This window comes from Lontra canadensis, unplaced genomic scaffold (assembly GCF_010015895.1).
Source record: "Lontra canadensis isolate GAN:19392208 unplaced genomic scaffold, GSC_riverotter_1.0 scaffold1093, whole genome shotgun sequence".
Taxonomy (NCBI): domain Eukaryota; kingdom Metazoa; phylum Chordata; class Mammalia; order Carnivora; family Mustelidae; genus Lontra; species Lontra canadensis.
This window is the reverse complement of record NW_022632077.1, coordinates 4,370-17,756: the sequence shown is the minus strand read 5'-3', so window position 1 is coordinate 17,756 and position 13,387 is coordinate 4,370. Positions and strand designations below refer to the sequence as shown.

Sequence of the window (13,387 nt, the reverse complement as noted above, 5' to 3'; positions counted from 1 at the left end):
GAATGAACCAAGCTACTCTCCTCTCTGTGTTTGCAGCTCCTGCAGAAGTGACCTTTTCCTTCGATGTGGGGAACGGGCGATGTGAGGTCACAGTGCGGTCTCCCACTGCCTTTAACGACAACCGGTGGCACCACGTGAGGGCTGAGAGGAATGTGAAGGAGGCGACCCTTCAAGTGGACCAGCTCCCCAGCAAGACGCAAGCTGCGCCCACAGACGGCCATGCCCGCCTGCAGCTCAACAGCCAGCTCTTCGTGGGTGAGTGTGGCTGCCCTCTGGCTGCGCCGTGCTGGTGGACACAGAGAAGTCACGAGTCGTGTGCACCCGCTGTGATGGCAGCAGGTGCACGCGGCTCCTGTCGGCGCCGCGGACTGAGCGCTCCAGCAAGAGTCGGGCTCTCTTTCCACAGACGGTTGTTAATACAGTTTCCATAGTGTGTTGTTCAGAATCATGGTTTCCATAGATTTCCAAGGTCACGGATGAGATAATGGAGGTCCAGAGAGAGCGAGTGACACAGTCTAGAAACTGAAAAAGAAGAGAAACCCAGACCCCAGTGGGTGGATTACCAGGCTGGACCTCAACGGTACTGATGACCTGTGTTCGCTTTAGTGACTTCTTATCAATGCTGTTTATAAAACGGTTAGCAAATTTCATCCAGAACTCCCGGCTTCACTTCTCAATGCACTCAGGGAATCTGCTGTGTGACTGTGCCCGAGTTCTCCTGTGTCCCTTCTAACACAGACTGCAGGAGGACTCACGTGGCTGTGTCGCCCTCCTTGCAGACACCGGGGTCAGAACCAGTCTGGTTCCATTCTCGCTGCTGGTGCTTCAGGGATGAAAGCTCTGGGTAGTGGAAGTTTTCCTTTTCATGTACTCACTTATTATTTGTAAGACTTTTTTTCTTTTTCTCAAAGGGAGAGATAAGTTTTGCTACATTACTTTTCAGACAATCCATTCTAATTTGGAAAGCAAGCAGATCAATGAGGTAGCTCTTCCTTGGTCATTTCTCATATGTTTTCAAGTAAATAAGGAGCTTGTCCAATTAGGAACTAATCTAAATCACAGATTAGCCCACAGTCTGCTTTGCCAGAGGACACCTACAGCTTCTGGAGGCTGTGCTATGCAGGGAGGTGTGTGTGTGTGTGTGTGTGTGTGTGTGTGTGTGTGTACAACCCATGACACGGAAAACTCCAAGGCCCCCAGACTGGAGATTAGGCTCGTGTGAGGCATGTTAGAGAGAGAGCTACTCAGTGTTCAGTGACTGTTACCCTCCTGACCTCAGAGCTGGCAGGCTGGAGTGAGGCAGGCCTGAGCCTGGGTATTATTATTCTTTTTTAAATATTTTATTTATTTATTTGACACAGAGAGAGAGAGAGAGAGATCACAAGTAGGCAGAGAGGCAGGCAGAGGGGGCCGGAAAGCAGGCCCCCTGCTGAGCAGAGAATCCGATGCGGGACTCGATCCCAGGATCCTGGGATCATGACCTGATCTGAAGGCAGAAGCTTAACCCACTGAGCCCCCCAGGTGCCCTGAGCCTGGGTTTTAATGTTACCCCTAATTTCTTTCTTTGCCTGGTCCTCAATTCCTTTTTCATGGCATTGTTAATGGGAGCATTTCTAAGAAAGGATGGTATTACATATATAATTTGTTATTATATATAATATATGTATTATATATAACAAGTGTATAATAAATAAGTAACAAAATATGTATGACAGATGCATATATAAATTATAATGTATATTACATATTAACCCTATACAATGTATATATTTGCATGTTACAAATTTGTAATATATATTATATTGCAAAGATTTTCAACTATCTAACTTTATCATGCCCATCACAGTTTATACACTTAAACTTTAAAAAGGAGAGATGGTCTTTTTTTTTTTTTTTAATGAAGGAACTGACTTAAAAATGTGCAAATCTTTCTAAATAGAACTTGAAGAAATACTTTTTAGAATAAATATTTATGAAGCTAAACTTCAAAAATATTTCTGTCTGTGGTTTACTCGATACCGTTTGATGATTCTTAGTATGAGGTCACAGCCTAGGTTTTCAAAATCGCATGTGTTTGTAAAGCTTCCGGCGGGTCCCTTTTCTGATGCGATCGGTCGGCCCGCAGTTGGACGTATGGTGGAAACGCCACCGAGAACCCCAGGGCACAGCTGTAGTTGTTTCCCTTGTAGGCGGGACGGCCACCAGACAGAGAGGCTTCCTGGGGTGCATTCGGTCGCTGCGGTTGAACGGGCTGGCCCTGGACCTGGAAGAAAGGGCCACGATGACGCCAGGCGTGGACCCAGGCTGCCCGGGACACTGCGGCAGCTACGGACACCTGTGCCTCAATGGAGGGAGATGTAGGGAGAGACCCAGGGGCATCGTCTGCGACTGTGCCTTCTCTGCATATGACGGGCCATTCTGCGAGAGCGGTGAGTGTGCCCTGGGCAGGACAGGGAGAGGCAGGCACCCTATTTGGCTGTTTTTGCCTTGTGTTTCTGGCATTTTACCCTTTCTCTATGAAAGGATAAGGTAGTTCTCTGTGATCAGCTAAAGGAGACTTGTTTCTCTCCCAAATTTGTCCATTTATGATTCTGTTCTTGAGAAGCTTGTGATGACTTCTGTTGGATTCAGCATCATTCACGCGACACTGAGACAGACAATAACTCTAAGTGTATGTTTACACTCGGCATTTAATGCTGTGTAACTCTGAGATGAAGCATTTTGTGGGCTATAATAAAATACCGTTACTTGGTTTGATGTCATGCGAATATACACAGGGATAAGTTATCTTTTTATCCATACTTGGTTACCTTTTTAATCAAATATTTCTGAATTTAAAAAAAACAACAACAAAGCATGACATTCTCACGTTCTCTCTTGATAGACTAAGGGTTAGAGATAGTGTGTAAATGCACATAGAGAAGAGCCTCACCTTGACTTCATGCTAACATAACAAAAATGAGTGTCATTCCAGAGATTTCTGCATATTTTGGAACTGGCTCGTCCGTTATCTACGACTTTCAGGAACATTCTAACTACACTGCCAGCAAGAACTCAAGCTCCTTTGCAGCTTTACTTCATGAGGGTCTGACGCTGGCTGGAGAAGTGGCCACACTGAGCTTCCGGACCACAGGGACGCCCAGCTTACTCCTCTATGTGAGCTCCTTCTACGAGGAGTACCTGTCTGTGATCCTCGCCCCCAATGGTGAGTGTCGAGACTATAAGAACGAGGAGGCTGAATTAGAAAATAAGGACCACAATGAGGGGGACCCTTTAGGTGTTTAACTACAAGAAGGAAACACAATTTCATGGCTTGCCATGCTTGTTACACTAGTTCATGATAACCCTCAAGTGTTTATCACTAAAGTTCACATTTCCATGATTACATTTAAGATACATTTCCCCCATGGAAGTTTGATCATTTTAGGTATTTGATGTGCCGCTAGGCATCTTGCTATTCTGGGAAGTCTTTCCTTCTGTACGTGAATAACTTAGTTCTGTAATTCACTTTGAAATAAGATAGCTCACTTTGTACATGGAAAATATTTCCTCCTCCTTCTTAGCAAAGTAAAGAAGTATATTAAACTATCTAAAACCCATGATTCCTATGCATCACATGAATAGGATTGTTCTTTACTCATTGGTGGCTGGGAAGCCATTCATGGCAATGTCTACATACGAAGAAAAGTGGGATGAGAGGTACCCAACTCATGGCCACCAAGTCTTTCCAAGATGGAGCATTAGCCCAAGCTGTGACCTCACTTCACAGAGCAGAAGGGCAGAGACCTACTTTCTGGAAGATCTGTTCCAGGCAGTACGGGGTCATGGGGCAGTGGGCATCCCTGTGAAGGACATCAGCAGATTTAGATGTTGTAGCAAATCATTGGTCTTTCTTTTGTTTCTTGATTATGGCAGAAACATTAGGAAAAAAATTCTAGTTGTGCAAAAAAATTCATTATGCAAATGTCAGCAATACATTAAAATGCATTAAAATAAGTCACATTAAAAGAAGTGATGCTTATAGAACCTGAATGTTAATGCAATATTGCTTGAGGTTTTACCATTAAATGCTATGAATATCCCATGAATAATTAACTTCGAGCCCAGCTCCGAGTTCCTATATGCTTAACTTAGAATTTTTTTCCTTTTGTTAAGGAAAATGGAAGAACTTGGGGAAAGACCATTTGGGCTTGACTTTTAAAATAGTGTAATCAGATTCTGAATTCAGCCTGGAATAGCACATAAATGATCACTCTTCCAGGAATAGAGACTCTTGGGGTCCTTAAGCAAATGCTCAATAAAGTCAAATTATAGGAAATAAACAAAAACAATGTGTGCTTTAGAACCTGTATTGACGGTTTTTATAAAATTCCATTTTAGTTAAAAATGCCATTTTTTTGGTCTTGTTTAGGAAGTTTGCAGATCAGGTATAAGCTGGACAGGCACCAAGAACCTGACGTTTTTAACTTTGGTTTTAAAAACTTCGCCGATGGGCGGCTTCACCAGGTGACGATTCACAGAGAAGCGGCGGTGGTCTCTGTAGAGGTAAGGGGTAGAGTCACAGCAGCAACAGTAACCAAAGCTGTGGCATTCAGTGTATGACCTCCAGCAAGGCTTTGAGAATAAATCCTAGTAAAAGAGATACACGTTCAGCAGTCTTCCCAGAAAGTCCTGGGGACAGAAAACGCAGTCAGTGTTTTCTTCAGCAGAGTCATTCGTTTGTTTAGCAAGAGGCTGACATGGTTCTTGTTAATATTTGCCCGTGAAAATGCCAAGCTGTCCTCCTCCATAGGGGAATGTTGCCCACTTTTTCCCAGCGATTACTGGAGACATTCTGACGAGAATAAGAGCCTATTTCCATCTGACTACAAAAGAGCAAAGGTGGCAGAAATGTTAACACAAGGGGAAAAGCAAGATTTTGCTTAAAGTGGGAATACATTTTTTAAAAGCCTCAGTGTTTGAATTATTCATTGTCACTGGGTTTTGAAGAATAACCTTTATATATTGAATCTGTGCCAGTAATACCTTTTTTGGCTTGTGTTACTAATTTCTGTTTGAAATAAGCAAAAGCTTTAAGGTTTGAAATAGCTTATTGCATTTCTTTGCGGATCCTACCAATTACAGATCCCTAAACCATGAAGACAAATAAAGGGGAAAGAATAGGCAATGGGGTCGTGTGAAATCCGAGGTATTAGAACAGTTGCTGTGAAACTGTTTCTCCTTTGTGACAGCCGAACATATGGCTCATTTTTACCGTTTTCCTTGATCTCCCTCAGACTCCCATTCTCTTATCACCAAAATTACTCGCCATTTTGATGTTTGCTTCTCGTGGAATATTTAATAGGTTAACCAGAATTCAAGGAGACAAGTCGTCCTGTCGTCAGGAACAGAATTCAATGCTGTCAAATCCCTTATGTTGGGGACAATTTTAGGTAAGTGTCAGAAAGAACATCGTCCCCCCACCCCCAACTCCCGACATGGATCAGAAGTGTCAGGTTGCAAACACGAGAAGGGTTCATGAGGCTGAAAGAAGCTCCTTGTCGTATTCATGGTTTCCCAGCAAGTGACAATCAAGGTAGAAGCAGCCCTTTTGTCCGAGTGTGCCTGTAATCACCAGTGAGGGCTGTCTGCTAGGTGAGCCACAGTGACCCCTGAGAAGTGTCTCCACATGTGCCCTCTCACTTGGCAATCAAGCTGAATGAAACTTGGTATTTTTATAACAATTGAGGAAAGGCTAAATCAAAGCAGGTGTCACCTTCACAAATTGTATATTAATCAGGGGTCAAATGCAGAAATCACCCAATGGTAAATATAGATTTACATTTACAAGAAGAAAGGACTTACATTTTCTTAGAGCAAGTGAGTACGTGTTGGGCGGTAGGCTGGGCCCTGCTCTGAGGTGTGTTCAGTGCTCCAAGCTACCCTTGGAAGGTCAGGATCTGAAGACCCCCCCACACCCTTCAGGGCTGTGAGTTATTCTCCATAAAAGTAGCAGAGTAAAAGCATACCAGACTACTTAAGCATCAAATTGTTTATACCTTTGTTTCCCCCCTTGTCACCAAGAATTAAATTGAAATACAAATAAAGTTTGGAAGGTATTTTTTCCTTTTGATTGTTTAAATTGTAAACTGTATGAGCTGTGGATATTTAAAGCTGTTTGGGAGAAACCCTCTTGTGGTCTTGGGTAGAATTCCTGCTCTGGTACGTGACACTCATCTGGCTGTGTTCGGTCCGAGATAATTCATGGACTCTTTACTACCTTTTCAGCTATTTGTACCTAGATTCTTTGATCATTTCTTATATCCCCGACACATAAAACATCCTACAGACGCTGGAGATTTAGAGACAGCCCACGAGGACATGTTCAAAATAGGGTGAGAAGCATAGTAACTGTTAAAACGGTGACATTTTTCTAAAAGATGATGGGCAATAAGATTATGAGTTCTTATTTTTCAGAGGAAATGGGGCAGATCGCAGCGTGCCCTTGTAAATGGTAAACGCCGATGCTCATCGTTTAGATGGTAGAGGGGACGGGAAGCTCCGTGTTGGTCCTGGGAGTTACAGGTGCAGGTTAATACAGTGAAGCAGGGTCCCGAGGTTCTTTCTCGTGAAGACAGTCTTGGCATCGTATAATGGATACCAAATTTGTGCCAAAGTGGTGGTCCTGCTTTCTTTTCTTTTTTTTTTTTTAATTTTTTAAATTTATTTTCAGCGTAACAGTATTCATTGTTTTTGTACCACACCCAGTGCTCCATGCAATCCGTGCCTTCTCCAATACCCGCCACCTGGCTCCCCCAACCTCCCACCCCCACCCCTTCAAAACCCTCAGATTGTTTTTCAGAGTCCATAGTCTCTCATGGTTCACCTCCCCTTCCAATTTCCCCCAACTGCCTTCTCCTAACTCCCCATGTCCTCCATGCTATTTGTTATGCCACACAAGTAAGTGAAACCATATGATAATTGACTCTCTCTGCTTGACTTATTTCACTCAGCATAATCTCTTCCAGTCCCACCCATGTTGATACAAAAGTTGGGTGTTCATCCTTTCTGATGGAGGCATCATACTCCATAGTGTATATGGTGGTCCTGCTTTCTAACTGGGCCTTAGTGTGGATAAAGGGTTGGGCCCCATGATGTGTTGGCAGAAAGGCTTAGCTGTGGCTCGCTGTTCCTGCTCCCTCTGCATGTGCGGAGTGGGCCTCCAGCAGCTGCCGCAGGAATGCAGACGAGCACAGTTGGTTCCCTCCAGCGCTGGGAGAAGTCTGTAGCTCATACAGCCCATGGGAGAGGGAGGGGAACAGCTCAGTCTCTAATGTATGACTTCAGGTATGTTTTCTAGGCATTTCTGGACATCCATGTTTTTGTGATATGAGTAGATTTTTTAATTATTTTTTAAAGTTTTTATTTAAATTCAAGTTGGCTGACATACAGTGTAATATTAATTTCGGGTGTAGAATTTAGTGATTCATCAGTTAGATACAACACCCAGTAAGTTTTTTTTTTTATTCTATTTAGAACAGTGGCAAAAAGCGGGGGGTGGGGGGCGGGAGGTTTGCCTGGGTGGCTCAGTCGTTAAGCATCTGCCTTCGACTCAGGTCATGATCCTGGGATCGAGCCCCGCATCAGACTCCCTGCTCAGTGGGAAGCCTGCTTCTTCCTCTCCTACAACCCCTGCTTGTCTTCCATCTCCCACTGTTTCTCTCTCTGTCAAATAAACTTAAAAACCAAAACCAAAACCAAAACCAAACAAAACCAAACAAAACAAAAACAGTGACATAGTATAGAAAAACCACAAGAACTGGGAAAACAATGGAAAGAGATAAGGTTCTCCTCTGGCTTTGACCAGTGAGAATAACAGTGTAGTTAGTGGGAAGAGGTTATGAAGTTCCTAAAAAGTCAGAGCCCACGTTGAGTGTCGCAGAACAGTGGGATGGAACCTCATCCTCAGCTGTCAGCTGAATAGTGTGATTTTTTATACAATCCAAGTGGAAAAGAATTTTTAATATCCAAATGGAAAAGAATTTGCTCCCTTTTTATGTGCTGCTGAGCTCCACTCTCTGGCCTGACAGTTACCATTCATGGCTTGAACAGAGTGAGGAGTAGATCATCTTAGGGGTGTGCAAGCCTCAGAGCTCAGCTTACCTATGTGCAAGTGTGGTCTGTGAGTGCAGTGATGGCCCCATCTGCCCCCAGCAGAGTCGTCCCTCCTTTGTTGCTGGCGCAGGTGTCTGTGGGCACTCTTCCCAGCCGGGAGGACAGATAGGGTCAAGGAACAAAAGGAACACACCACACACAACTAACTGCTCGCCCTCAGTGACTCTGGCTCTGACAGGAGAGATGAGGCAGGTTCAGAGGTGACTGTGGCACGAGGTAGGAAGTTGCCAGCAGGAAGCGTGAAATTGACAAACATTTTTAAAGACAATTTAGCTTTGGATGTATTATCTGTAAAAAGGTCATGGATTATGGAAACTGATTTAATAACTAAAATGCCTTATATAAAGGGAATCGTTTTAATAAAAAAGGAGAATAATACATTTTATCATATACATTTTTATTTTCCTGGAAGTTCATACATAGAGAGCAGTAGCACGGAATCGAAGATTTTAATGTTTCTGTTCAAGAATGGTCTAGTCAAAAAGCATCTCTCTCAGGCTGTAGAAATTGAAGTTGAATTTCAGCAATTAAGTTTATTGCCTGAAGCAACTGAGTCTAATAAAATTATAAATATTCATCTCATCTGTACCTAGAGGTACTCATCTTGATCAAAGGCTAATAAAACTTTTCCTGTTTTGGGTAACTTTATTTCAGGATAACTTCTACTTAGCAGTTAGTAACTATGAGAAGATGACGATTTTGTGTCCAGATTTGGGAAATAGAAGCTGAGCTTCCTTTTGTAAACTTGCAGTAAAATAGACCAACAGACTGGCTAGTGAAGAGCCATTCATTTTCCAAAGACAGTTGTCCCGAGCTACGGCAGGCTGTCCTCCACTTATTTTTGGTGAGCTCCTTCGACTCAACAACCTGTCCATTCAGTAAAAAAGCTCTGGGGGTCCCTGATGTGCACTTGTACTTCCCTGGGCATTTCGAATCGTAGAAACAAGACATATTGTGCCCTCAAAGCACTCTCAGTACAATAGGGAACATGAAGAATAAAGGAGTGTTCATGACAGATCTCCTTTATCGTCATTATTATTTACCCTAATACGCTTTGGGAGGAATGGTTAAGGGTCATCTTCTAAATTAACAGGATTCTCTTGCTTTTCCCACTCTTCAGTGGTCTTATTAATGATGACTACTCAGGTCAAGTGCTCCCGGTTACTGTAAAATAATTTTAGTAAAATCCTAGTTTAAGTGCAGATCGTTAGGTTTCTAATTTTCTGTCTAGTCTTGACTCAGATGTGGCCTATAACCCTGAAGTATGAGAGCTTTAAAATATAACAACCCAGTAAGGTGTCCTGGCATTTTCACTAGGTTTTATTTCTCTAAAAACTTTTGTGTAAATGGTATTCTGTGGATTTTGTCTTTTGTGCATTTGCAACAGCAAATATCCCCAAAATACCAAAACGAAAATCTGTTTTGAAGGGTGCAGAATAAAGATGTGCCTTTCTCTTTCCTCCTGGGAAAGAGTCCAATGCGTTGAAGGTAGTTCAGTCATGCAGATAAACCTTAGTGGGGAAAAGAAACCCACTGAAGGATCTTGTGTTGAAATGGAACTCCATATATGAGAACTGGGTTATAAATAATATGTGGGAGTTACTTACTGATGCCCTCATGGACAGACTACAGTTTGGATATTAAAAACTCCATTGACTTTTGTGACGTATGTTTTGTCTTTGCTCTGCTCTGCCTAAGAATTTAACTCATTTGGGAGGAAAGTCATAGGGTGGAAGACACCAAAAGTTTATATAATTTCAGCAATATGAATACAAATGAAAAGATCCTCAACAAAATATTAGCAAATCTAATCCAGTAAAATCTAATCCAGTAACACAAACAAATTGTTATATGTGACCAGATAAGATTTATCCTAGGAATTTAAGGTTGGGTCAGCAGATAAAAACAATCAACGTAAAATAGCATATAATAGAATAAAGGACAAGAAAACCACATGGTTGCCTCAATAGGCACAGAAAAAGCATTTGAAAAAAATCCACTGTGTTTTCATAAAAAAATAAAACCGAAAAACAAAGTAGGAATAGAAAGAAATCTCCTCGCATGAAAAAAGACAGCTACAAAAACCCCATGCCTAACATCACACTTAATGGAAAATAATAGAAATCTTTCCCTAAGATCAGGAATAAGATGAGGATGTCTACTCTCACCACCTTCCTTCAGGATTGTAGTACAGGTTTGAGTGAGGGCTACAAGGCAAGAAAAAAAGAGTAAAGAGTATCCAGAATGAAAAGGAAGAAGTAAAACTATCTCTATTTGTAGAGAACGGGATCTTGTAAGGAATCCATGAGAAAAGCTAATGGAGATAGTTCACAGTTGGAGCAAGGATATAAGATCAACACACATAAATTTATTGTATTTTTATACTAGCAATGAATAATACAAAAATGAAATGAAGACTGAAATGTAAATCCCACTTAAAGTAGCATCAGAAAGAATAAAATACCTTGGAATAACTTGAACAGAAGAGGTGTGAGACATACGCTGGAAGCTATGAAGCACTGCTCAAAGGAATTAAGGAAGATTCACACAAATGGAAAGACATCCGTGTTCATGGACTGAAAGTGTTAACGTTGCTAAGGTGGTGGTGTGCCCCAAATTGATCTACAGGTTCAGTACAATTCCGATCCAAGTCCAAGCGGCAAGTCGATCCCAAATGCATATGGAACTGCGAGGGACTCCAATTGGCTGAAACCATTTTCAAAAGAAGAGTGGAAGCTGGAGTTCTCTCGCCTGGATTTTAAGACTTGGTACAAACCATGGTGTCAGAACTGTGTGCTGTTGGCATGAGGACAAACATATTGCCCAACGGAGTAGATTGAGAGTTGAGAAGTCAAACTATTCATCGTCAGTTGACATTAGACATGGGTGCCAGGCCCATCCAGTGGAGGAAGACTAGTGTCTTGAACAAATGGTACAGAGCCAACAGGTTAAAAAAGCGACGTTGACCTTACCTCACACCATTTAGAAAAATTAACTTGAAATGAATGATACTCCTCCATGTAGGAGCTACATTTATAAAACTCTTAGACCAAACGATGATTGTGCATTTTTGTGACCTTGGCTTAGGCACGGGTTTCTTAGAGAAGGCTTCTCAAAAGCCTTGGGTTAGATCATCGTTTATTAAAAGCACAAGCAGAAAGAGGAAAATAGATAAGTCAGACTTCCTCAAAATTAGAAACTTAGTAATTCAAAAGACACTACTAAAAAAGTAAAAAGGCAATCCACAAAATGAGGATAAACATTCACAAGTCGGGCATCCCATAAGAAATTTTTTTTTTGACAAATAACATTTTATTTATTTATTTTTTATTTCTTTTCAGTGTACCAGAATTCATTGTTTATGTACCATACCCAGTGCTCCATGCAATATATGCCCTCCTTAATACCCACCACCAGGCTCACCCAAACTCCCACCCCCCCATCCCTCCAAAACCCTCAGTTTGTTTTTCAGAGTCCACAGTCTCTCATGGTTCATCTCCCCGTCTGATTTCCCCCAGCTCCCTTCTCTCCATCTCCCCAAGTCCTCTGTGTTATTCCTTATGCTCCACAAATAAGTGAAACCATATGGTAATTGACTCTCTCTGCTTGACTTATTTCACTCAACATAATCTCTTCTAATCCCATCCATGTTGATACAAAAGTTGGGTATTCATCCTTTCTGATGGAGGCATAATACTCCATAGTGTATATGGACCACATCTTCCTTATCCATTCATCCGCTGAAGGGCATCTTGGTTCTTTCCACAGTTTGGTGACCGTGGCCATTGCTGCTATAAACATTGGGGTACAGATGGCCCTTCTTTTCATTACATCTGTATTGTTGGGGTAAATACCCAGTAGTGCAATTGCAGGGTCATAGGGAAGCTCTATTTTTAATTTCTTAAGGAATCTCCACACTGTTTTCCAAAGTGGCTGCACCAACTTGCATTCCCACCAACCATGTAAGAGGGTTCCTCTTTCTCCACAACCTCTCTAACACATGTTGTTTACTGTCTTGTTCATTTTGGCCATTCTAACTGGTGTAAGGTGATATCTCCATGTGGTTTTGATTTGAATCTCCCTGATGGCTAATGATGATGAACACTTTTTCATGTGTCTGTTAGCCTTTTGTATGTCTTCATTGGAGAAGTGTCTGTTCATGTCTTCTGCCCATTTTTTTGACATGATTATCTGTTTTGTGTGTGTTGAGTTTGAGAAGTTCTTTGTAGATCCTGGATATCAGCCTTTTGTCTGTACTGTCATTTGCATATATCTTCTCCCATTCTGTGGGTTGCCTCTTTGTTTTGTTGACTGTTTCCTTTGCTGTGCAGAAGCTTTTGATTTTGAGGAAGTCCCAAAAATTCATTTTCGCTTTTGTTTCCTTTGCCTTTGGAGATGTATCTTGAAAGAAGTTGCTGTGGCTGATATCGAAGAGGTTATTGTCTATGTTCTCCTCTAGGATTCTGATGGATTCCTGCCTTACTTTGAGGTCTTTTATCCATTTCGAGTTTATCTTTGTGCACGGTGTAAGAGAATGGTCGAGTTTCATTCTTCTACACATAGCTGTCCAGTTTTCCCAGCATCATTTATTGAAGAGACTGTCTTTTTTCTACTGTATATTTTCCACTGTATATTTTTATTTGACCATAAAGTTGAGAGTCCATATCTGAGCTCTCTACTCTGCTCCACTGGTCTATGTGTCTGTTTTTATCCCAGTACCATGCTGTCTTGGTGATCACAGCTTTGTAGTAAAGCTTGAAATCAGGCAACATGATGCCCCCAGTTTTGTTTTTCTTTTTCAACATCTCCTTAACAATTCAGGGTCTCTTCTGATTCCATATAAATTTTAGGATTGTTTGCTCCAGCTTCATAAGAAACTTTTGTGCAGAGTATATACAGAGCTTTCACAACCAAACAAAAAGACAAATGACCCAATTTAAAAACGGTCAAAAGATCTGGTCAAAGGCCAAAATCAAAGACATGAAGAAGATTTACCAAAAACCAGTATGAAAAGAGGCTCAAGACCATTAGCCGGTAAGGAAATGCAAATCTCAGCCACAAGTTAGCACTAAAAACTGTAACAAGTGGAGGAGGGGGAGAAATTTGAGCACTTGTGCATTGGTGATAGGAATGTAAAATGTGTGGCACTGTGGAAAAACAGTTTGGCAGTTCATCTGGAGGTTAAACACAGAGTTACCATATGACCACTCCCAGGTATATACCCAAGAGAACT

General features: G+C 41.8%; 1 protein-coding gene across 1 annotated transcript; it reads left to right on the top strand.

The window, feature by feature from the left end:
- The first annotated feature begins 37 nt into the window (after nt 1–37).
- On the top strand, nt 38–5,521 carry LOC116863411 (contactin-associated protein-like 3B). Its single transcript, XM_032850865.1, has 5 exons — nt 38–255; nt 2,190–2,429; nt 2,975–3,205; nt 4,412–4,545; nt 5,345–5,521. The coding sequence occupies exons 2-5, from the start codon at nt 2,282–2,284 to the stop codon at nt 5,519–5,521; spliced, it is 690 nt and encodes a 229-aa protein (XP_032706756.1). The 5' UTR covers nt 38–255; nt 2,190–2,281.
- Nucleotides 5,522–13,387: the final 7,866 nt, after the last annotated feature.

Excerpts from the sequence above, each read along its gene's own strand:
- LOC116863411 (XM_032850865.1), top strand. The coding sequence starts at position 2,282 with ATGACGCCAGGCGTGGACCCAGGCTGCCCGGGACACTGCGGCAGCTAC. Across the intron at positions 2,430-2,974 it reads CGGGCCATTCTGCGAGAGCG|AGATTTCTGCATATTTTGGA; the intron begins GTGAGTGTGCCC and ends GTGTCATTCCAG. Across the intron at positions 4,546-5,344 it reads CGGCGGTGGTCTCTGTAGAG|GTTAACCAGAATTCAAGGAG; the intron begins GTAAGGGGTAGA and ends AATATTTAATAG.